The sequence below is a fragment of the Schistocerca gregaria genome, chromosome 3, assembly GCF_023897955.1.
Source record: "Schistocerca gregaria isolate iqSchGreg1 chromosome 3, iqSchGreg1.2, whole genome shotgun sequence".
In the NCBI taxonomy this organism is placed as follows: Eukaryota; Metazoa; Arthropoda; class Insecta; order Orthoptera; family Acrididae; genus Schistocerca; species Schistocerca gregaria.
The window spans coordinates 332,593,595-332,620,424 of NC_064922.1; the positions used below are offsets into that span (position 1 = coordinate 332,593,595).

At 37.9% G+C, this 26,830-nt stretch overlaps 1 protein-coding gene across 4 annotated transcripts in view; it reads left to right on the plus strand.

Annotated features, from left to right (window-relative positions):
- Positions 1-26,830, plus strand: part of LOC126354324 (RISC-loading complex subunit tarbp2) — a 118,879-nt gene that overhangs the window by 75,090 nt on the left and 16,959 nt on the right. For 2 of the 4 annotated variants that reach the window (XM_050003881.1, XM_050003882.1), the window contains one exon: positions 16,374-16,526. The exons of the other annotated variants lie outside the window; for them this stretch is intronic. In XM_050003881.1, coding sequence (XP_049859838.1) covers positions 16,374-16,526 — 153 coding nt within the window. The remainder of the gene's footprint in view (positions 1-16,373; positions 16,527-26,830) is intronic. 4 annotated transcript variants of the gene reach the window in all.

The window sequence follows — 26,830 nt, forward strand, 5'->3', positions numbered from 1 at the left end:
TGTGTGAACTTGGAAATCAGACTTCTACTGGTTGCCCATTTGATTGCATACAACTTGATATATTTACTAAATTGTTCACTATTACAAAAATGTATGAGCATCCACCTCCTCCAGTTGGCAGAGGCCCAAAAAGATCAACTGCTACCAGATCTCTGACTTCTCTGGTATTATATGCTACATGCATCCCTGACTGTGTGCTTGGCTTACCTTAACTCTGACAGGCGTCACAGCTCTCAAGTTGTTCCCATACTCGTCTGACCTTATTACTGAACAAAACATTTTTCCCTTATTATTTCAGTGCATTTGTGAGATCCATAGCTCCGGTGCACATGCTGAATTGAGTTACTGACATAGTTATCTGAAAACACAACTTTCATTCATCACTGTTTTCGTTTGCCCTTCTGAACAAAATTCTCTGGCGTATTTTGTAATATTAATTCAAATTTTCTTTCTCTGTAGTTCCCAAGGTGCCTCTTTATCTGTTGTAGCTTGGGATCCTGATCCTCTGATCTTCTTATGTCCCTACATACTCCTCTGATAAGTCTTTCGCTCAGCAAACCCTTTATGTATAGCAATTTAAATTCATTTCCATCCTATTTCTCTCTTAAGCACATCGCCAGTTTTCACTGGTAATCTTGAGAAAGCAGCAGCCACGACATTTTCAGTTCCATTTATGTACTGGATGCTGCAATTAAATTGTCTGCTGTTCAACAATTTACATTCATGTATATAGCTCATTGTTTTATGATCAGTGAAAACAATCACTTCATGACCCAGTAGATAGTTTCTGAACTTGGTGAATGCCTGCACAACTGCTAACAACTCCTTTTCAGTGACCCATAACTCCGTTCATCTTTGGAAAGAGTTCTTGATGCAAAAGCTATACTCCTTAGTTCTTCGTGTCCACTTACACTTTTTTCTGTGACAATGCCACTCCCAAACCATAATCACTGCTGTCAGTGTACAAACAGTAAGTCAGGGTTGTATCTTGGTGGTATAGTAATCCACTGATATTTAAACTAGCTTATATCTCCTGAAATCTTTGGTGCAGTCCTGTGTCGACATAAAAGTTGCATTTTTTATTTTTTATTTTTTTAGTAACTTGTTAGGTTTGGTGAGTTTAGAGTCTGATTCCTGATAAAACTTTAAATAGAAATTACATATTTCCAAAAAGGTCTTTTAATTGCTTTTTGGTATTAGGCATTGAGAACATAGCTATAGCCTGAAACCTGTCTTTCTTTGGTATCTTTCCTGTGGGTGTGATAACCTGTCCCAAGAATTCTATCTCCTTCCTGGCAAACTCACACTTACTTAGTTTTAGCTTAATGCCGCCCCATTCTAAGGGCACCTAACACTTCTCAGTGGATGGCAGTAACTTTCTGAGTCAACAGATGCCATCAATATGTCGTCCACATAAATTATCAGTTTGCTCGAAAGCTCTCAATGTAAAACATGATGTAATGCTCTTATAAAAATAGCCGGTAGCATCTGCCACCATATAAGAAAGCAGTATACTGCCTACTCTTCTTGGCTAAGGGAATTTGCTACATACCACATGTCAGATCCACCCTTGACATTGTTTCGGCATGGTGGAACTGATAGATCAGATCATCTGTATTTTCTGGTATTCAGCTTTCTAACATCTAATACAAGACTCACTGAGTTATCCATCTTCTTGACAACAACTAGTGGATTATTGTATTGACTATTGTTTCTCTCTATTATCCCTATCTGCAGCATTCTTTCCAGTTCTATTTCAACTACCTTCCTTAGTGCAACAGCTGTATGGTATGGTCTCTGCATGAATGGCTCATTTGGCTTAACATTGATAACACATTCAAAGTCTTTCACCCTTCCTGGCACATCATAAAATGTCATTTTATTCACACAACAGATCATGCAGGTCCTGCCTTTGTTCTTTACTTATCCCTTTGATATTATCAATTTTGTTTTAATTTCTGACATTGCCTTCTTCAGATCTCTGTGGCTGCCTCGCACTGTGTACCATTTTCTCTTGCCCTTTAATCCACTACAAGTGATGCTATCATCATTTTCCCTGTTAATGACTTGGTGAAGTCTATGATTAAATTAGCCCCACTTTCATCTATCTTTAACTGGTTTCTTTTGCAGTCTAGAACAGCTCCTACATCGGTCATCTAATCCATCCCAATAATAAAATTCATACAGAGTTCAGGAATAAACATACAGTTTTGGCTAAACTCAATATCACCTGTTGTAAAGTACACCTGGGTCCTAATTTGTTTCCTTAACCTGTTAGTTGCACCCCTAATCCACATTCTGACTGGCAATTCCATAACTTCTGTAATGGATTTCAGATGTTCAAAAAACAGTTCAGAGATTCCACTAATCTCATTGCTTGAATCAAGAAGTGCTTCAGTCTTAAACCTTCCAACACTCATTTTAATTTTTGGTTGTAATTTTATTAATTGATTATTTCTAAAAGGTTCTTCCTCAAACATATCCTTCTCAGTACTTTGAAATTCATTTATAGCACCTCTCATGGTTGTAATATTGAATTCTCCTTCTATGCGGTTAATTGCCTTATTGCTACCCCCAGAACTAATATTACATTTTAATTCAACAGTCTGTTTCACATTTACATGTCTATTGCTTGTATCCCCTGCTGTATCGACAGCACACTGCAAAACATTGTCTACCACACCAGTTTCATCAAAAAGTTCCTCAGTAGCTGCCAATAATTTCGTATTTATTTCATTTTCCTCATGATAAATTTTTTCTCCACTGTGCTGTAGTATTTCTGGTGCGCTGGTCTTTTGTTGTTGCTTTAAACTGCTGATTACATTTATAAATTCCCCTCTAATTTTGTCTAGCTCTGACGTTGGTACCCAAAAAGTACTTACTGCTATGTCTGCAATTCCATTTGCATTAGGTACATCTGCTAGTGCCCCCTCTCAGCAATAAATTTTGTCTTCTGTGCATGAAGAATTATTTACAATAACAACATGTACATTACACACGTGATCTGCCTCTGCAGCATTACTGCTTACAACACACATCTGAGGCATTGCTCCCAATAATGGATTCATAAAGATCTCCAATAATACCATGTACACCATTAATATCATTAGGTGGCTCTGCTTTCACTACCTCATATACTGCATCCTCTACACTAGCATCAACATCAGCATTAGCACATGCAACATTAGCAACTTTCTTGGCACAAGATTGAAAATTCACATCACCATTGACAATATTTGAAATACCACATATGCAACCAGCACAAGAAATATTAACACAAAGGATCCACCCTTCCAATATTTGCATGCGGTACAAGCACAACTGTTACTTCATTTACAGTTTTCTCACGCTGCTCAGTTGTATTAATACACACACTCAACTTTTCTAGTGTCACTACAGTATCAGAACTCACAGAATTGTGATACCTCAAAATTGTTGGACTAATGTTTCCATTGTCAGAAATATTTGAATCTTCACCATTCATTCCATCACTTGACCCAGCCCATTGAAACAAATCTCTTACATTTTCATAGACACACTTCTTTGAATTTTCTCTCTCCCTTCCTTTTCTTCCCAGAATTCACCTTCACCCAAAATCCTCTCCATATGGAACGAATTAAACTGGCTACGCATAGGTGCCTTAGTCAGCCTTTCTCTCCTGCTCCTTTCCCAAGCATTGTCAGGCTTAATCCCCACTCGTACCTTAGGTGGGATACCTACTCATTTCCCCGGTTGCGAGATCTGTCTGACCCCCCCCCCCCCCCCCCCCCCCAGCTGTCCAGCTGTCCCTTCAACATGATCATATTGTGGCCTATTGTAATCTATTCTATAATTTGATCCTGAATTTCTCCTATCATTACATTATTACAGGAATCTCTGTGGTAGGTTCTGTTGTCATCCCTGTAATTACCCTTTACCCTTCCATCTTGATTTCTGTCATTTTGGGAATCTTTTCTGTTTGTCAGTGGTAAAGCTGTATTTATATTCCCAACATAATCAAGGAATAAGTATGCATCATCTCCAGGAGCATTTATGAGATCACATCGTACATTTTCAGGCAGTCTCCTCTTTAAAGTGGAAATGATTATTAATGGCCCCATTGGCTTGTCCAAATGTGCTAAATGTCAATATTTTAAACAATGATAGTTTAAGTAATTCTGAACAAAAAGTTATATGAACATACGTCTGCAAATGCTTCATTATTTAGGTGTAGGTATTGAAAGGAACTTTAATTCTACAAAACTGATGTGCACAATGTGAATGTATGTGCAATACAACTTTACTGTAATGTGATTTTCTTGCAAACAATGCACGAGAACATGCTTTGTTTATGCTATGCAACCTACCATGTATTATGGTCATGTGATGTATGTAGTACAGTCACCTATTGTTGTACTGTTGTGCTGTGTATGCTGCATTATGTAGTGTACTGGCGGCAGATCAGTTAGCTGTGTAGTGTATGGTGTTACTGTGTTCATACAAGAGCTGCTAACAATGCCACATCTACAGTAATGAGGAATACACAGATGCGGGGTATGTTTATGGCTTCTGTGACGGTAGAATTACCACTGCAAGAGAAGAATACCACAGGTGCATTCCAACTCGACGATTACCTGATAGCAGGGTATTTACCAAAGTGTTTGTCACTTTGCGTGCAACAGGCTCTCTTCAGAGTAGATATTTTTCTTCCAAGTATGCACGTTAACAAACTTTTCAAGAACAGGAAGAAATTATCGCAAGTGTTGAGCAAGTTCTGGTACGAGCATACAAAGAATGTCCCCACGTATGAATGTCCCGTAGACATGTGTATGGGAAACATTACATGCAGAAGACCTGTATCATTTCACATACAGCGTGACCAAAATCTCCATGTTGGGGACAGTGTCCAACAACTTCAATTCTGCCACTGGGTAATTGAGAATAGTCATTAACTTCCATACATACTATTCACTGACGAATCCTTGTTTTCACGACATGGAATAAACAACACACACAATAATCGTGTGTGGTCATCAGAAGATACACACGCTTCGGTGGATAGCACTTTCCAAGTTCGTTTTGCCATAAATGTTTGGTGTGGCATGATTGGTAACCTTTTGATAGGTCCATTTATTATGAATCTGTGATTGATGGGAGAGAGGTACCTGAATGTTTTAGAAAATTCATTTGTGGAACTATTGGAAGATTTTCCTTTAGCCAAGCGAACTGAAATGTACTTTCAATGTGACGGTGTCCACTCACATGTTACCGCACCTATCCTAATCGTTGGATTGGCCGTGGCAGTGCTATTAACTGGCCTCAAAGATCACCTGACCTTACATCTTTAGATTTATGTTTATGGGGTTGGATGAAATCAAAGGTGAACAAAGTGAAGGTAAATACACGAGATGAAGTGCTTCGTCGCATGATGGACGCTGCTGAATTGATTAGGAACCAACCATAGGTAATTTAACAAGCAGCACAACATGTTATCGCTAGAGCGCAAAAGTGCAATGATGATCGTGGTGTGATATTCGAACCTGCTCTGTGAACTGTACAACATCTGTATGATAAGTGTTACAGCTGTTTGTAAAAGATGTGGTACGTCTTTTTCAACTGAATACATGTAACATGCATGTTGTAATGCATTATGTACTGAATGCAAAGTAAATAAAATTTATGTAAAAATATGTAACACAACTGTACTTCTCTGTAACATTGTTTTCAAGAAAAGTACATTACGGTCCAGTTGTGTTACAGATACATTCACGTTGAGCACATCAGTTTTGCAGAATTAAAGTTTCTTTCAATACCCATACCTCCCTAATGAAGCATTTGCGGACCTATGTGCATACATTATTTTTTGTTCAGAATTAAGCTAGTATAACTGTGTAAAATATTGACCTTTCCTACCCAAGCACCCTGTATATAGCCCCATTTAAAAAATTATTTTGGATTGTTTTACCTCTTCCGAGTATTTATTGAAAATCCTTTCTCAGAGTCTTCATAAGTCGTGAAATTTCTCAGATTTTGGTTTGCCCATGACAAAGCTTCCCCTTCTGATGCCCCTTAATGCCCCTATCATAAACTTAATCTTTTGCAAATCAGTCATTCCATCCGCACATCGATCTTTCCAATAGGCAGCAAAATTGGCAGGGTGACATTTTCCATCATTATTTAAACATCTGATATTCTGAATATTATGTATGGGCTGCATATTTACAATGTTGCTAACATTTCCATGTTCCATCTTAGTTACCTTTGAAACTATATTTTTGATTTGTTTTTATATCTCAGTATTGACATCAAGCTCTAATTTACTCACTATCCACTTCATTAAATTTTCATTATACCAATGTGATTACTTTCCAATTCCCCCTTCAGCCATTCTTTCAATTTGGAATTTTCAGCTGTGCATTTTTCGTCCAACTTCACAATTTTGTCCTTTACCTCTGCATTTAATCTGACACATTCTTGTTCATTTCTGTCTATTTCTAATCTTAGCTTGCCTTGAAATTCTGACAGCCCCTGATTTAATCTTTACTCCATAGACTGTATACTGCTTTTTATTTCATTCATACTACTCTTTAACTTCTCCTTTTGGTTTTTAATTGCACATCTTGTGCTTGCACACTATTTTGAACATAATTTACACTTTTCTGTGATTGAACAGGAGAGCTCAAAATTTCTGTGAATGTACTTACAACAATAATGTCTGTTTCAACAATAATATTTTGATCTGTTAATTCCACATCACTTACAACATTATTCGCTGTTGTTGTTTCCCCCATTATGACAAATAAAGAAAACAAACACAAACATTTGCAATAGACAACAATAAAAGCTACAAGTAACTCCCACTTGCAGATATACTTAACTTTTGAAGTTCACGTCTTCACTACTGCACTTCGTAGTGCCAGAAGGTACTGCCGCGCTGAATCTGCCTTTGTCTCATGTTGTACTGCACTGCTGCTGCCACTCATGTGGTTTCCACTGCTTGTGTCTGCTGCCTGCGTGGTTTCTGCTGCTTTTGCTGCTGACAGTCTTCCGTTGAAGTGCCAAATATTCGTTTAATCCTTCTTCACTGCTTCTTGCCTCAACCAACACTGCCTTTGGGTCGTCTGATATGATTCAGACATCTCAGACATTTTGTAACGCTAAATGGCCCTGCTCACTATAAAAAATCTTGTCATTTTCTGTTAACTTACTGGCTGTCTAGGGACGATTTCACTTAGCTTCTTGCCAATACTAGGGTTACATGATATTTGTTCACTTAATGCAGCTGGTTGGGCTAAATAAAAAAAAACACTGTTAAAAACATATTACTTTATTCCAATTACGTGGTCATATGTACACTCTAGCACTGCTCCCAAGCAACATGTGTCTGGGCCCTCACCACTTGCGATGCTCCTGGCCACATTCTGACACACAAGGTACTCTGTCCAAAATAACAAACACTCCTACATTTTTCCACATTCTGGCATTCTAAAACTATTTTCTATGTCTAAATATCACTGTTATTGAGCAAATATAACTATTGTATTTTAATTCCACAGAAAATCTTGTAAGACATATGGCCGTGGATACATTATGTAAGCATACTGATTTCCTGCGAAAATAATCAACATGTGGTAATAGGCTCTTCGCATTATTTCAGAGAGCCTCTATGATGTCGTCTGGCACTGACTATCGATGTTGTAATGTTATATGGGCAACTGGTTGGAGGTGTTTATGGTCAAGAGCTTGTGTTATTTCAGTGGAAGCTAAGTAACCAACAACAATAGGGTGTCCAGGATTGTCGAGTTTATGGGTGCTGGGAAGGACGTAGAACATAGGTGTGTGTGTGTGTGTGTGTGTGTGTGTGTGTGTGTGTGTGTGTGTGTGTGTGAGAGAGAGAGAGAGAGAGAGAGAGAGAGAGAGAGAGAGAGAGAGAGAGAGAGATATTTTAGTAGATATTGGAGATTTTGTTTGATGTCTAGGGAGGAATCACTGCAGCAAAGATTGTAGGTGGAATAATTACAGTTGGTGGAAGCATTCTGTCAGTTAGTCACTATGATTTGTCACGAAAATGGCGGAATCTTTGTCTGTAGGGAGGATGATTAAATCAGGATTGATCTCGAGATTATCGAAGGGTGTACTTTCTTCTGTTGTGGGGTTTGGGTTCTTTGGAAGAAACCGGGGGAAGGATGGCGAGCCCAAGTTGCAGCTAAGGAATTCCTGGAATATCTGTTGTGAAGCCATTGTACAACTGTCCTCTGAATCAGTACTGAGAGATTTACATGTCAGTTGTCAAGTGTGTGATATATGTACCTCAGCATGTTTTAGGATTATATTATCCCATTATTACTTGCTAAAAAGCAAGGGAATATCAATGCATTGCAATACTGTACATACAGCTAGCCACATAAATATCAATATTGTCCTGTGGTGTAACTTACCTGAAAGTTTCTATGTTATTACACACCATAAGAAGTAAAAAACAAATAGGTCTTCCTTGAAACTCTCTTGTTGACATGTAATAGTCTCCCAAGGCTCATTTAATCCTGCTAACAAGGGAAACTCCCCATTGCACCCCCATCTCAGATTTAGTGGTAAGAGGACCTAGCGGACAACCCGTAAAAAATTAAACACACATAAAGAACAAAAACAGGAAGAAGATGTACTGGACTATGAAAAAAGAAAGCAAGATAAAAACAGTGAATGGTCCAAGAACAAGAAGTACAATATAGAGCAGCTGGGACCAGAAATAGTGTCATGGTTAAGTTATTATGGTGTTGAACTGTGAAGCAGGTGAGCCTCGTTCAAACCTCACTCATGCCAACTTCTTTTCCTTCTTCCCACTATTTGCTTGATTCAAATTTGTATCTGTGTCATGGTGTAACATCTGTTTGCAACAGTGAGGTGTAAGGTATGAACTCAACAACTACTGTTAGCAGCCGAAAGGAAGTGGCTTTCAAATGAGAACCACAAACATTTGATAAGTCAACCGAATAATCCACCAGAAAACATGTCTGGTGTGTCACAAACGGCATTAGTGGCAGTATGTGTTTCGTATTATAAGAATCTCTTATCAATGCGCATAATTTGTACAACTTGTAAGTGACTGAGATATGCCTTCTTGCCTGATGTAAATGTGAATGTGATCACTCCCAAGTAAATGATGAAAATGTAATAGTTTCTCACATAAGCTGCAACAAATGAATGCAACAGTTTCACAATCACACAGTTTCTCTGTGCTCTGTCAAAACATATGTTCGTAACATTTTCGAAATTGCATTCAGTCTTGACTCTTGAATTCCCTTGTTGTTTTCATTTCTGTGAGACGGCTATGTGGTATCTCGCCTGCTCTCACTATTTCACACATTGACTTGCAACGGTAACATATTCTTACCACATGGCTCATATTCTATAACCAGTGTATAGTATGACAACTGCCAGGACTACAGAAAGAGAACAAACTTTTCAGTGACTGGTTGTACAGTTCATAATGTTGTAGAAAAAAAGATGATGACATGGAGTTTTGGACATGGTTTGTCTGCTTTGCAGTCCTAACACCATGAGCATTTACAACGCCATTGCTGTTCTATGCTGCTCTTCATTGCATTTCTTGTTTGTAGACTGTTCACTGTTTTTTTACAGTTCAGTACACCTTCTTCCTGTTTTAAAGCTTGACCTGCCTTCAGGCTGTCCACTGGGCCATTTTACCATTAAATCTGAGTGGGGTGCGATAGGGAGTTTCCCTAAAGTAAAAGTTGGTGGCTACTTCTCAAGGACAAAATTGTTATGGTGGGCCCAGAAATACTTCTATCTTTTCATTTAACACTCTGATGCATTCCTCTCCTAAAGTGCAGAAAATTTCAGCTTCCTCAAAATTTGACAGCAACCATCATTTTTCTTTGAAGTGCAGTACATTCATGCTCCCTGTGTTGCTACCAAATGAATGCTGCTCATTCTCGAGGTGTCTAGCCACCACCAGTGAGCCATTCTCTTTTATTATTAAGCTCTTTAAAACTTATTTTAAAGTTTCTTCCCATTTGCTCCACATACTTCATTTCACAATCAAGGTGCATTATTTCATAAACTTATGCTTTTTCCTTCCTGCTCTCCCCTGTGCCAGTCTTATGCTTGAGCCTCTGCTCCAGTTTGTTGTCTGTTCTGAGTGCAGAATCCTTTATTGTTAAATAACTTCCCCAGTTTATACGAGTTACTCTCCTAATATGGCATGACTTTATTTCTGCGGATTTTTCTTGTTTTGTTGGTTTCTGTGCCCTATCGCTGTGTTCATTCTATCAATTAAACATGTATCTAAAGCATTTTCTACCTCTGTTTAACGTAAGTTCACTAGATGTGATAGATGCAGTGATAGGGCACAGAAACCGACAAAACATAAAAATCCACAGAAATAGTAATATTGGGGGATTATGTCGTATAAGTTGGGAGGTTATTTAACATCAAAGGGGTTAAACTATATTCAGGAGAGGCTGAAGCATAAAATTGGTATGGAGGAGAACTGAATAGGGAAAGTGGGATTTTGTTAAAGAATGTGACAGGATGGTGAAGTAAAGTATGATGGGCAAACAGGAAGAAATGTTAAGGTTTAAAGAGCATAATAATGAAGAGAATGGCTCATTGGTGGTGGAAAGGCACATCAAGAATGAACAGCACCACTTTCGTTACCAGTCATAACTGAGTTCAATAATTCTTCTTGGTTCAGTATCAATAGTTCCAACAGATCAGCGGCCTCTGTTGATATTTTTGTTCCTGTGTGCTGTTTTTCGGAACCATTTTGGCACAAAGTTTCCTCATTCCCAGATGTTCAGTTAATATCAGGCAAACAGTTTCCCAATGAATTTCAGTTTGCATTCATTTTCCTGGTGAATCTTTGCTCAGCTCACTCACGTTAACTCATTCTGGCTGTGCTGCCATCTGGCTGTGCTGTCGATGGTCACCCACTATGGTCATCGTCTTTGACATTGGTTCTGCTTTCAGGAAACATTTTGTGCAAATGAAACACTTGTGCCCTTGATAAAACGTCACTCCCAAAAACGTGCTGACACTTCCTGTACGCTACTGTGGCACTCTCACGGAGTTTCACTAAGAAGGCGATTGCGCACCACTGTACATTATTTTGAGGTTCCAGTATTGTGACAATTAGCAGACAAAGCTCTTCAAGCTGCTACTCCTTATTGAAACACTGTAGATGCAGGTGCATGCCACTTGGGGATGTGGTGGGAAAAACAAAGATCACACATTGCCTGCAGTAGGAGGTTGCAGGGTTGCCGCCCTAGGAAGAAAAAAATATTTGTTTATCTACTTTGTTGTCACAACTCATACATACCCACTGGTGGTGAACTGGAAGATAATTGTCTACATCACTAGATGAATCCTTCACAATTCTGTTACAACAACATGGCTAGCTTTTGGTCCCAACAGACACAGTAAGAGAGAAACAATGTTTTTATGATGATGAAATGGAACAATTGCTACAGTAAACATTGCTTAGCGTAGGCTCTTTCCTGCATATGTAAAGAAGTGAAATGTGTAGTTTTCACACCAGATGTAGTAGGTAACTGCTGCAAGAGAGCACTGTAGTCATCATATTTAGTAGCACATTCAGTATGATGTACGAGCTTGTTTTTGAGTATGAGCCAAATATATTGAAAACAATGCTTGATGTGCTTCACATTGAGAAACACACTTTGTGGATGGCATAACTGATGCTACAAGGATAACTTTGGGGCTTCTCAACATAAAGTAAAGGAATGAGAGTCATCTGAAAATTCAAAAGTCCTCCCATATTGTTTATCTTTAAGCTGATGTTGCTGTGAATGTTGACAGATTAAATATCATTCACCACTTTTAAAATAGAATACAGGCTGTAATTTTCTAGAAAAGGAACTTAATAGTGACACTACCAGTAATGTTCTGACAACAGATGTTTCATTTTGTGCCCAAAATTTCTATTATTAATCTGTGTCATCTGTGATACGTAATATTTGAAAGTGTGGTACATGATTCATTAGACATAATAAGTCTACAGCAGCATTCATATTAAGCTTAGCAAATGGGGAAATCTGTATTGTTTTGCAATTCCATTTGATTGTTCAATGTGCATATATGTAATTTGTTGTTATTACAGGAGGTGTTGGAAGAAAGGAAAATTAGTTTAACGTCCTGTTGATGATACTTAATCTGTGTTTTATTTCTCATAATCAAATTGACAAGATAGAGCATAAAATCAAAATGTGTTTAATATGAACCGTTTATAATGAAATGCTTTAGGAGAAATACGAAAAGGTAAAATTAGTTGGCTAGATGCTTATTTGAATGCTGCTCATCCCAAAAGCAAATAGCTCCACATCTCTTGGTGGATATACAGAAAGAGCAGGCAAATAAATGATTTGACAGTTAATATAATGCTTTTATCTAAAACTTTTATTTTTGTCTACATTGTTGTTCCAGTTCTAATCCTGGTAGATGGCTACACTTATTAAGTCCTTTTTATGTGCCACTTCTCCCCCCTCAAATTATCTAGTTTTATGTCATTTATGATGAGATTCACCCATCTTTAATTTAACAAATGTCATTTTCTGGAGAGAGATGTTGTTGCTACAACCACACTGTATTTCCACTCAATTGGCAGTGAAAGCCACTTAGGATCTGTGAATTCTGCAAGGTTTGTTCTGCATGTTTTCATGTATAACATTTGTGTTTTGAGAGGGGATATGGGAGACCATCCCTCCATTTGCCTAGATCGCTCTGATACTAATGGGTCTTGCAACGCAGGTGGTCATTAACTTAGTGTATTGTTTCAATCTGGGTCTGTGTTGCTCCCTATATCACAAAAGTTAGTGTGCTAAGCATTAAACTATGCAAGCAGGTCACTACAGCAACATTTCAGTAATACCCACAGTTCGTTCATTCTGGTTGTAGCAGTTTGTGGATTAAATACAGTAGTTTAGGACACAATCTGAGCAGTCCTCTTAGATTGTTTACAGATGATCAAAACCAGTTGCAAAAGGATTTAGGCAAAGTATCTGTATGGTGCAAAAAGTGGCAGTTGACTCTAAATCATGAAATGTGTGAATTAATACACATGAGCACAAAAAGCAATTGTGACGTGTCAGTCAAATGATAAATCACACAAATTGAAAGGCTCTAAACTCAACAAAATATTTACGGATTACAATTACGAATAACCTAAATTGGAATGATCTCATGGATAACGTTGTGGGGAAAGCAAACCAAAGACTGCGACTTATTGGCTGAACTCATAGAAAATATAACACGTTTACTAAAGAGACTGCTTACATTAAGCTGGTGCACCCTCTTCTGGAGTGCTGCTGTGCTGTGTGGGATCCATATCTTATAGGATTGATGGAGGACTTTGAAAAGGTGCAAAGAAGGGCAGTGCAGGAGAGCTTCTGTGAAGTTTGGAAAGTAGGAGACGAGGTACTGGCGGAAGTAAAGCTGTGAACATGGGGTGTGAGTCGTGCTTGGGTAGCTCAGTTGGTAGAGCACTTACCCACAAAAGTCAAAGGTCCCGAGTTAGAGTCTCGGTCCGGCTTACAGTTTTAATCTGCCAGGAAGTTTCAAATCCAGTGTTGCCGGCGAACAATTGGGGATGCAGGAATTGCTCATACATTCCCAGGTTCGATGTTGACACAAGTGCTACTTCAGCAAAAGAGAAACGGACTTGAATGCATTGTTGGGTGAGGCCCAGCTGGACTTATATCTTTTGGTGGTACATCCTAATTCCATTTCCATATTTGGTTGTTTATCAGCCCATATCTTGCCATTGCGACGATTGACAGGTTGCAGGAATGAGAAGTAGCTTCATCACTGAACAGGATGTGTGGCAACACAGTTAAGCCGTGGCACACGACCATGTGTGTCGCATAGTCTTTAGGTTCTAGATGATGGAGAATTTGGATGTGGTAAGCGTTTTTCTTCAGTATGAAGTAAAAGGTGTGCCACATTAACACTTTTGGATGCCGTGTTATTGGCTGAGACTGTGTGTCGACGCTTTTGGACTCTACTTCGATAGCCTGTCATATGGTCTCCACTGTTTCCTGTGATGTCAACAGCGACCCAGAATATTACTGCAATTTGTTGACTGAACCCCTAAATAATGGTTGTTCGCGTTGTGCGGTTGCATAGTCAAAATATTTCTTGACTCTTGGCAAAGAGCAGCCCATTGAGTCACCAACTTATGATGGTGATTTGTTGTCCTGTGATAAAAATATTTTAGATTGTTTACAATAGAGAGACAAAAATGAACATTATCCAGAAATGGTTTGAGACTTTTTGGGCATCCTGTTTTGCGTTATTCAGACATTTAATTCAGTTATTCGTAGCATCATCAGCAGACTCTTTGCTCCAGTTCTTGGTAAACTGCAGATCAGCTCGCTAGAATACTTTTTTTAAAAATAGGGGTTTTACTTCTTCAAGCATAAGACAGAATTAAGGATTTCATAGTTTGTTTGCAGTTTTCAGTGATAGCAAGAGAATTGTACTACTGTAGCCCACATCATCATCCACATTTAAATTCCTTGGAAAATTTATGAGTAGACAATGAGCACGAAAACCTGAAGAGGACTGAGTAGTTAAAATTTGGACAGTATAAATCTTTTTAAAAGTGAAACAATAGAAACTACATGTTGGAATAACAATATAAGGGGTGGGGTAGATTGCTACTCACCGTAAAGATGACAGGTTGAGTTGCAGACAGTTGCAACAAAAAGGTTGATGCACATAGCCTTCCACACCAAAGAAACCATACACATCCACACAAGCAGGCACACCTCATGCACACACACACACACCTCATGCACACTCGGCTGCCACCACCGGAAGCTTCTTTCAAAAAGAGAATGATTCTATAACTGATCTTTGACAAGTGTTACGAGAATATCTGGTTAAATGTTATTCTTACACTCAAAGGAATGTGCTTTGTGGAACAACTCTACAACTAGAGACTCTCTTGAATTATTTGTATGCCTCAATTATTGTGGTGCTATACTTTGTTCTGTATTGCCTGCAGAGTTCAGATAATCTGCTTGTACTACGTGCCCAATCGCTATCCTTGTTGATCTCAAGTGGTTGCCACAGCAAGCACAACGAAGTAGGAATAGTTCATTCTAGTGTGTTTCCATTTGAACATTAGTGACACTAGTGTATTTGTGGTAACACCTAGACCACTGAAAAATTGTTTAGTTGCATGATTTTTTAAAATAATTTAGGGATACATCCTCAGTCTTAGTTGTGTTTCTAACTGGGAAAATGGCTCGTGATCTTGAATATTAAGTAGATTATGATTCATAACAAAATCACAAAAATAATTTTGATACGACATTCTTCCATGATATGTCAGTCTTCGTTCTTAATTTATGTTTGCTGTGTTGAAGTTTATTTCAAATTATTCTCTTCTGCAACATTGTACAAAGGTAAAACTGATTGCTTCCAGTGCGTTTGCAGTGTTACTTTTTTTTTGATTATCCATTCACTAATCTAATTGCTGTCATTTAGTTTATTGGCTGTGGAAAAGAAGACAAGTCACAGTTCTGAAAAGAAGCAGCACTGTGTGCTTCTAGTTCAGTTCACTGAGAGGACATGTATGCACCTCTGTATGTATTCACAGTAAATATCTGCCTCATTATGGTTGCCATTCTCTGCAAAAAGAATGTTTCATATTTACTATTAATTTGTCCACCTTCCTGATCCTATATTTACTCCTCTTTTGTGCCAGTTCACTAAATTCATATTCCTTCTCCTCCTATCAGCCCACTACCACCACCACTCCTTTTATTATTATTACTCTTCTACTAACTAGTAGCCAAATTGCTTCTTCTTACTATTTGTGAGTGTTTTATTTTTTATGTACATGTAAAGAACCTTGCCATTTATCTCGATTTGAAATGATTGTGACTTTATGTGCATTGTTAACCATGTTTCTCATTTGCTCCATTATTTCATTTTTCACTTGTCGGGTATCTCCCCCTATTCATCTTCGATAATTTGTTTTTCCGTGCAGTATATTCTCCTTTGCTGTCATACATCTTCTCACTGGCTCTGGTATATCCTCTGTAGATCTCCTTGCAAAAACTGATACGGACTATAAAACTAACCTAATTGTTAAATACTAAATTTTTTAATGTAAATGGCTGTCTCCCTCTGTTAAATGAAAGAATTTTCATGAATGATTTTAGTGTGTACTTGCTACCATTCATCCCTCAACATTAGGGTAGCTCCCTATCCATAACTGGGCATGTGGTGGTTGGTTTACCTTACCTTGATATTTATCAAACAATTGATACGTTTTGTCAAGACAATTATTTTGAATGTAAGTTTAGCTGATCCTGCAACGAGTTTTAGAAATATCTCTTTTTTTGTAGATTTCTCATCAAATTGGGAATGTCGCTGCCCATTACTCAGATTTGAAAGACTGTAAGATAAATACTACGCATAGTGTTCACCATAACCAAAAAGTCTCTCAGTTTCATAAACAATTGAAGCTCTTAGAAGGACAAAAGTTGAATGATCTACAGGTAAGATACTGATGAATTGATCCTGAACTATCCCTCTATGGCTCAAATTTCCTATGGAAACATGTCAGCTTAACCTTAAAGTGCTTATCATTATTTTGCATGTACTGAATGGAAAAACTTTCATAATGGAGAAATGTGGAAACAGTCGTGCAGTTAGCATATATTCAGACTGTGGGAAATACTAGTAAATATTCCAAGGAATTGTTGTTAGTATTTGTAGGATAATTGCTTGTTTAAAAATTTATCAGTTACCATCATATCTTTTCATCATTGTATAGTGGATGAGAGAGAGAGAGAGAGAGAGAGAGAGAGAGAGAGAGAGAGAGAGAGAGAGAGAGAGAGAGAACGAGAACGAGAACGAACTTCAGTTTTTATACTTGTTTTTGGCACCTTCTTCCAGCGCTTAGTTTCATGACCTTTCATATCATATTTTTGTTTAAATTCCCTAATCAGTCTTATATTTCAGCTTTCTTCCTTTTGATCTGTTCTCTTCATTCAATCACCCATTATTTAACCTTCCTGTCTCACTGAAAGTTTTAAAAAAAGTAATGCAGATTCCTGCCTTACTGAAAATTTAGCTTCATATTTTCTCAGAGAAAGTCCTTCAAGATGTGTGTGCATCAGGGTCGGACTGAGGGTTGGCTTGTGGGGGCTGTAGAACTGGGCTTCCACTTAGAAATACGGCCTCTATGATACTCAGAATCTCAACTGGCTGTTTGAAAAGTCATACAAGATACCGTCGTCGTCGTCGTCAGTTTCTTCATTTGTTACATCGATTGTGCTAAAAAATTAGCATAAGGCAGTTCAAAATGGACTTAAAGCAGTTTGAATATAGTGCATGAGAACTGTGATTCATATTTTGTGGTTTTCGTTAGTCTCTTCAAAATGCATCACAATTTGTGTACAATTGTGAACATTTTTTTGTGCAAAAGTATTGGGAAATATATCAGAGATAAAACTGTTATCGAAACAAGAGTTCATTGGATGTAGGGTATTTTCATGTGATGTCACATTTAGATAATCCTTTCTTTATATACATGCAAATTACTGGTCTTTTTAAGGTAAATCCGTGAAGAAAGTAAAGATCCAATTTCAAAATTAAATTACAAATAAGTAACAATATTTTAGTAAGCTGCAGCACTTAGTGACATTTTTGTACAGCAACAGGGAAAATGCCAAGTCTCATGACATTTTGTGATAGTTGCCAACTTTTCATTACCTTTTTCATTATAGTTTTGATAATGTTTTCCTGTCTGTTGATAAAGAGGTTTATTGAAATGTGGTTTGAATTAGCTTCCATTTCCTTGATAGCTTTTCCTAGGTGCACATTGTTAGTTGCTCATTTTGCTAAGGGTACTTCTTCATTATTGGAAGTATTTTGCATGTGAGTTTGGATGTGTATAAATTGCACCAGAAGAGATTTTTTTGGAGCTTGAGAGTTGCCATTGATGGTATTCATCGTCTTTGTATGCATAAGAATATATGGATCTTCATTGGGGATGTAATGTGCTAATTCAGGAAATGGCTTTTAATAAGTAAAAATTTGGAAAAATAGAAGTACTTATTTTTTTGGTTCTCAGAATTGGTAAATGTAAAACAGGAATGAACAAAGTGGTCAGTATTCACAATAAAGGTCTACAGATACTTACGTTGTAAGTAATAAACGCAATCTTCAAATGGGAGGGGGAAAAAAAAAAAAAATGCAGGATAGGTGTACTTTCCAAGGAGGACAAAATTGAAGATGGAATTCATAGAAATGACTTGCCTTTGAGCATTTGGTGTACAAGGCCCTTGCATGTAAACACTAATGTGGAAGATTGTTTTTTTTTTCTGCCAAAAAAGATCTTGGGATTGGTCACTCTGTCTAGATCAGTGACAGACTTCTCTTAGTGAAAGCAAGTGTCACATGTTCTGATCTGGATCTTAAAATTCTTTGTACTGTATTCTCTGGAAGTGTGACATACCATGTGGCCAGAAGTCTCCTGACAAACAGTTCTGTTTGTTAGCATCACAGGTGTCACCCACGTAATTAAATGTGTGTAGTCCTATTTTTTATAGTTACTGAATGTGCAATATTCATTCTTGCAGAACAATACTGAATATTTGTTGCTAGCTTCTATTAAAGTTTGCTTTGGCATGCAATTATTGCTCTAGCCTTTCTGAAGGGTATTTGATTGGGTTCACAGTTGGCATTTGAGCAGTTCAGACTAGCAAATGTGATGCAATTGTTCTTGCATTGTAAACAGGAGTATTATCTAGGCATATAGAAGAAGGAAAAAAGTTATCAACCTGTTTTTGCAGTCTTTGAAGCATTGTGTTGTCCAAAGTGTATTATTTTTTGTTTTGACTGAAACTATTACTGAGTCCAAATAAGGAAACGTGGCACCATAGCATCAAACCATCAGTGCCAAATTTCTCCATTGCCCTCGCATACTCAGGTAAATACCATTTACCAGCTTCACGTGTACCACAGTGTGTTATATTTGTGCAGTGGGGTAGTTACTGTGTGAAAAATGATTTTTTGTTTCTTTACTTTTAATTTATTGATAGGAAAAATTTCCCTTCAATTTTCTGTTGATTGGTGCGTTGTCATAAAATTATTATATTTCTTATTTGTGAACACAATTTTCTGTTTACCAGGATTACTCATTGGACAGATTTGAAATTGCCAGTTCTGCGCTGTAGTTCAGCGCGTTATAAATACTGGAATTTGACAAATACCCTAACTGTGAGTTTTGGATATGTTTTTTTATCTGCGTGTTAAATGAAAGTGAATTTTGAAGTTTGTAAGGTACCTTTCTACCATTACGTTTTTATTTGAAAGTGATGTTTGATAGTGTCATTGGTTGAGAATTTATTACCCGATTAACCAAAGGAACAGTTATTTAACCAGCCTTTCTATGGACTGTTTTAAGACTTGTTTTTCAGTGAACTATTATTAATACATATGTAAATCAGTGATGATGTGTAAGCAATTATTGAAGACACCCATCTCCATTAGCCAATCAACCATGGCCAGTTGGGAACGGGCATTGATGTAGTGTTAGGTGACTAGAGGCTATTTGTTAAGTTTTGGCAACGCTAATCCTGTTGTTCGTTGTTCTTGTTGAACTGTCTAGTCGCCCCTAAATTAAATACTAATTCTGCACACCGGGAAAGTCATGGTGTCAGATTTCTGGGATTGTGATGGTGTCATTCTCGTGGGTATCATACCAAGAGGGTCAACCATGAACTCAGAGGCATACGTGAAGTCTCTGAATAAACTCAAGAACAGTTTCTGACACGTTCGATCGGACAAGAATCCAGAAGAAATCTTGCTCCAACACGATAGTGCAAGCCCACACACATCGCCAAATTGAGTACAGTATTGTCTAATCCACCTTCCAATCCAGACCTGGCACCGTCGGACTTCCATCTCTTTGGGCCTCAAAGATTCTCTACTGGGAACACACTTTGAAGATGACGAGAGTGTCAGTCATGCAGTGAAAAAATGGTTACGCCTTTTCCCAGCAGGGAAGACATGCTATTCCACAACGTTTGCGTAAGGCTATAGAACGTGATGGAGACTACGTAGGAAAGTAAGACATGGAAAAGACAAATATGTTCTGAGGAAAAAAGTGGGGTATTAGTTACTGAACGACCCTCGTAACTCAAGTTCTGCAAAGTAATTATAATAATACCTCTACATGAGCTCTGTTCATAACATGTAAAATGTATAGACGATATTCATCTCAGCCCATGTCCGCATAAGGATGTCTTGGGTCATGGAGGTTACTGCATCCACAGTTCTTCAGCAGAGACTGCCAAGGTCATACAGCCGAGGCACACACATTGTCGTTCACAGAACTCCACAGAAATAAACCTGCATTCTACCATACATTCTGCCTTTTCACTGTCTCTAACCTGTTCCCGGTAACTGAGGGGGGGTTTTCCGAAACCCGGATGCCAATTTTTGTGCCGATTAACCATCTCGCATGTGTGGAAGCTCGCTACAACAGAGAAAACGACATATCCTAGATAGTTGGGAGTTTTGCTCTATTCGGTCCAACGTCTCAGAAGCAAATTTATGGCGAATCAGCAAACTGATTCGCTGCAGTGCTTGCACAATTTGAAATTTGTAAGCGTACAAGTGAAGTCGTTCGCGTTTATTGCTTTGTGATCAAGGTAATTTCTTGTTCTCATTTACATGAAACACTTCAATATTTGGATTTAGGCATTGCTCGTTAGAGATACCTCCAGCCGCATATCTGGAAGATACAAGGGGCCTGTTGTATGAAGTGCAGCAATTCAATTTCTGTTACTTGTATTTGTTGATAAAATATCTCTATGGATGAACTATAGCTTACACACACACACACACACACACACACACACACACACACACACACACACACACACACACTCACTATTAAATCTTGTGATAGATGACTATTAAGGGAAGTGTTATATCACAAAATAGAATATGTTGTAGCAGGTGAACATAGTTATGTATCTCTTGAGGAATTGAATTATATCTGAGTACATGTATCTGATTGCAATTAGTTGGCATCTTAACAGTTAGAGGGCCGATTTGCTGTCACTGTGTTTCCACTTCTGCTGCACAAAGCATTGCCATTAAGTAGGAAACTTTTGGGTGCAAAAACCCTGCCTATTTCAAGAATAAATGTGAAACTGGGCCTAAACAAAATTTGGAACAGATTTTTTCCATGCTTCTATACACGACAGATGTATGTATACCATATGTGATTTCAGAATTGTTACCTGATTTTTGTAGGAGATAGAAAATTAATACTTATAAATAGTGCAATATGTGTTCTTCACACTGTTCCACCAAGCATGGCAGCACTGTGGTAAGGTATTGGACACAGTTTCAGGACGACAGTGGTACAGATCCTCATTCGGCCAGCTACATTTAGGTTTGCATGGTTTCCCCAAATTGCTTAAGGCAAATGCCAGAATAGTTCCATTTACAGGACTTGGTTAATTGCATTTCAAAAGCCAAGCTTGTACTCCAGTTCTAAAGACTTCGATGGGCTGTTCAATCCTAGTTTTCTTTCTTTCCCTTCTTTTTCAAACTGTTCTTACATTGTGATGATGCTGTGCATTGTTTTACAAAGTTGCTCGCTGCCTGAGGGTTATTGAGATGCAAATGATTGGATGGTGGGTTCCTATACCATTCACCAGTGAGAGTTGATGAAATATCGGAGCCAAATTTTACTCTACATATATACTCCTTCCAGAAGAACACCTCCATAAACTCTCAGAACCCTGCCTGGTTGGCATGCATGATAACGCATCACCTTACATGGCTTTTTATGTGCTTGTACCACACTGTTAGCCTGTAATTACATGTACCATATCTCATTAGTTTAGGTGAATGCTTTCTATGTTTATGCATACTGTGACATGCAGTGAAAAGAGGTGTACAATTGGGGCAATTACTTCAGTACTCTTTAATGACGAGATGGCTCTAATTGAAACATCTGATCACATGTCGCTTTCCAGCATTGAATTGATAAATAACTTTTTGCACTGTTTTTCATATATCCACTACTATAATCTGTGATAGTTCACAGCAACCCCTGTCTCAAGCATCTTCTTGCCTATGGCAGTTGACTGTGCAATCAGTGGAGCTCATTGAATCCAGGTACATGTAGTAATACACCCTAGGCCTACTAAATAGTAAGTGGAAAGCCCAGTGCCTGCACAATCTCAAGAGATGGTTTGTTTCATGCTCTTGCACTGGATACACTCATGGTCTGGCTGCAGTAAACTTAACTGTTACTAGTATAAGGTCTAAAAGCCCAGGCACTTGAAATGCCACACTATTTAAATAGCTTTGGCAATAGTGCCTACCTACCTACCTACCTATCTCTCTCTCTCTCTCTCTCTCTCTCTCTCTCTCTCTCTCTCCCTCCCTCCCCCTCCCCCCCCCCCCCCCCCCCCACACACACACACACACACACCTACCTCTGATTCATTTTGTTGTAATTTGTCGATCAAAATTTTCTGCAAGTAATGGTTATCTGAAGGAATATGACTTTGGTAACATTGGTTTGTGCAGCTTGGTGGCTCAGCAGACAAATATTAGACAACATATTTGAAAGATAGTTTGTTCTTGGTTGGTCCTAGACACACTCCTTCCCCCCTCTTCTTTCACTCACTTATCACATATTTTGTCTCTGGCAATTATCTGTGTATGTGAAGAATACTAAGTTACATCTTCGCTCAGATTCCTCGTTAAAGTTTGGCTTTGTATAACTGGCTGGATAAGTCAGTTCAAGGTTGGTGGAAGATAATGGCATACCACATATAATAGCTGTGTTCAAACAGCATTCAGATCGAAGGCAGCTTTAATTTTAGAATTTGTTAATCAGCTGATTGTGAAAAGTTGTGCAGTTTTCCAGAGAGGCTATAAAGCATTCGTCTGTTTTCAGAGAGTTGTAGCTTAATAGTCCAGTATATACATAACAATGGCTGATACATAAATAGTAATGGGAACTTTTAAAGAGTTTTTATATTGGCACAATAAGTGGATTCAGACTTCACAGTGGTGACAGTGCAGGAAAACTACATTTATGTAAAATATACACTGTTTTCTTGTCAGTGTAGTGTCCAGTTAAAGGAAAGTAGTGCTCTTGTAGGCAGGACATTCTATACTAATAGAATGTGTAAATGGAAGACCCCAGAGTTCTGACGAAAGTAAGGAGAATGTGGGAGAGAATTGTTTGTAGTTTACATAATTCAAGCCATTGCAATGTACAAACTGGGAATTTGGAGAAGTATAGATAAATATAGACTCCTGAATTCAAATCCGGGTAAAGTAGGAGATGAATGTTTTCCCACATACCTGATATTTAACAGTGAAGCATTGTTCCATTTTTTCTTTTTAATAAAAGGTGAATTATCAATTATCACATACAGCAGCTTGAGCTTGTGATCATCTAAACCATCATGGGTTAATTTTGTGTCTTGAGTGTGGTTTCCTGTTGGGAATCATTTTTGTGTAGCATCATATGCAAAATTGTATAGGCACATTTTTATGTGCTTAGACACTGTAAAAAAGTTATTGCTAGTTGAAATTGTGATTGTTCCCATAATGTGTGCTGATCTCAGGATTGTTGTTTTCAAATAATATGAGTCATTTTTCCATTGAAACGTTGGTATCACCACTACCAGTGAAGAACTTTCTTTGTTGCAAGTCTGGGCTGCAAGCAGTCGGTCATAATGATTCAGCTCTGTTGTGCCCCTTCCTTTCCCTCTCTGTGCTGCTCTCTCCTTTCAGGTTGCGAGACTGATTTAATTTGTTCTAGAGTTTCTATACTCCCACTGCCGTGACATTGGTAGATGTTGAAGAAATATTGTTGAGGACTGTTGAGATTGAAAATCAAGGAAAGAAGTATGAATGAAATTGTGTAATGCTTGGTTGCATTTAATATCCATATGTTACAGATGTGGTGCTATCTTTGTTGCAGAATGTAAAGAAATACTTTGCATGATAACTAATGTTCACATGCAGGACAATTAGAGAGAGCATTGAGGTAGATATTATTATCAACTATGCTGTTGAAGGTGTAAAATAGTAGAAATTGTGGGGAGATTTCTTCTTCGTTTCAGAGAAGAGCAAAATTATTCTGCAACCATTTTAATAGGTTAGGTTAGGGATGTTTTCTGTCATGATGAAGTCTGGAATATCTTTCACCACTACTGTATGTAAATAATGGAAATTGGGATAAAGTGTTTGAATGTTCCACTTGCTATCAATTCACTTCTATAACTACCTTTAAAATAAACTTCACTCAGTTGTGTGCTACATATTTGTAACATGCACTACCTTCACACTTCTTATTTGCCACATTCAGCATAGGGAATAGGGTCTGGAGAGAGTAACACTAACCTTATGCTGGGGGTGCTGTATGGAGTTGAGGGCTTTAAAACCTCAGTTTGTGTAGTGTTCTCATTCAGAGAAAAAGGATTTGAATTTTGTGTTTTGTATTGCCCACCTGTAGATTTAAGCCTGGGGCACAGACCTGACAGCATAAATTATTTTTGCGAAGTGAACTTTAAATTTTCTTGCAAATTGGCAGATGCGCATAATGAGAGCAATTGGTAGTGTAAATGTGTTTTTTTATATGAAAAATACAAAATTAGTGATTCAGTTGTTAGATTGAGTTAAAATATTGTTGGACAGTAGAGGTGAACAGTTGCCAAAACAAACATTATTGCCCAAAGTATTCCAATTGTGCTAATTGAGTACTAAGAAACTTAAGACCAGTAATACTCTGTATAAGGAATAAAATCTAAATTCATGAAATTTTAATAAAAATACTTGGAATTTCTATGCACTCCTTATTGTCAGCATTCCATTTAAAATTTTCTCGTCTAATAATTTATGACCCCCTTTTACAAATTTATGATAAAGGAGTAATGCGTACTTTTGATTTAAAATCTGTGTTGTGATTCAGAAAGAGATTAGAAAGTCCGCAGGTTTGAATAATGGCAGATGAGGATGTTGGCTATATCATGTTATTTATTATTGGACTTTACAAACCTTCGGATAACTTACCGAAATGCATGTGGGTGACATCTGACGTCTTCGACACCCACCAATATTTCGAGAGATGCTGCACACCCTGTCAATTTTGAGGCACAAATGCAGCAAGAATGCAAATTTAAAACCTCAGTATGGAGCACATAATCAGGAACACACACACACACACACACACACACACACACACACAAACAAACAAACACTCTCTCTCTCTCTCTCTCTCTCTCTCTCTCTCTCTCTCTCTCTCTCTCTCTAAACATTAGCACCATCTGAAGACTGACATCAGTAGTTAGCTACTGATTGGCAATATTAACAACCAATGGGCAAGGAAATGCTAACTCTGTTGCTCTGTTTTTTGACAAAGGAGAGAGCAGGATTCTCTGCAGAATTTAAGCAAATACCTCCATCTCTATTTATAAGGTCACTTGCTAATTTAATTTCAACTGCTTTCTTAAAAACACTATCACAATATCCAGAAATATGTGCAACAATCTCCATGTTGTTGTATTTAGTGGGACAACTGGTGCCAAGGCAGTATTTTGTAATAGCAGATTTGCACGGGTGTTCAAAGTGTGTGTGTGTGTGTGTGTGTGTGTGTGTGTGTGTGTGTGTGTGACACTTATGCTCAATACAAGTACCTCATTCTTCCATGGTCCTGATGGTGTGAGCAATACAAGACATTCCACAACTACGAGGAATACGGTAGAGAGCCACCTCATACAGAGATCACTCTTCACAGATCCTAAAAGATTCCTGATCTAAGATAGTATCCAAAAAACACGCTCATGTCATATTTCTGAGAAATACAAACCGTACTGTTGGAACTGCTTCATGCTTAAGTCAGAAAGGTTGTAGACTCTGGTGCTACATTGGTATTATCATCACTCTCATGGTGCACAGTTGGATAGTAGCATGATACACTTCTTATGTCTGTCACTAATAACCATTCTGATGAAAGATGACTTTGAGATGGGCTAGCTCATCTGACAAACTTTCATGGTCTGACAAGGGAACAACTACTACTCAACCTTTTGTTGCCATGAGGAAAAAACACATGAGCTAGATATCAACCCCAGCAGTCAATCTCACATAAAAATCCAAGCTATTATGCAGATACTATGCATGTATATCCTTTCTAACGTACAAATTTTTAACATTCGTACACTCGGATTGTTTGTAACGCGCCCCGCTTCATTGCGACCCTGTAATGCCAAACGCAAAGTGCTGTGTGTGGAATTCAGTAAGAGGTTTATGTTCATGATGTCAGTGAAACCACAGCTTTTGTGAGACACCTCTGGGAGCGTTATGGAATGATGGCTAAACTGCAATGATTAAATGGCAACTAGAACTCTTGAAAGTCATGACCAGTAAGCATAAATATTTTTGGTTATTGAACAGACTTCTACACATGGTAAACAAAAGCACATGAGACTTTCTTTATGATTTTCCTTGTATCTTTCAACTTCATTGCAGATGTTGCAGACTTTTTCATGGATGAAGACGTGCTAGATATAGAAGAAATTAGTGGGTTGATGTTTGGTGCACGTGTATAAGAGGATGATGACAGCAGTTATGCTTTGATGATGTAAAATTGTCAAATACCACTTTGCTCATGTCTGTAACTGAGGAATATATGCTGCAGGCCATTTTGGAAAAATGGAAAGAAAGAGAATCTATCTTACAAGACTGTTAAGAGCTTTAAATTATTAAAACGAAAAAGCTATCTGTATGTTTGGAATAAATATATCAAAAA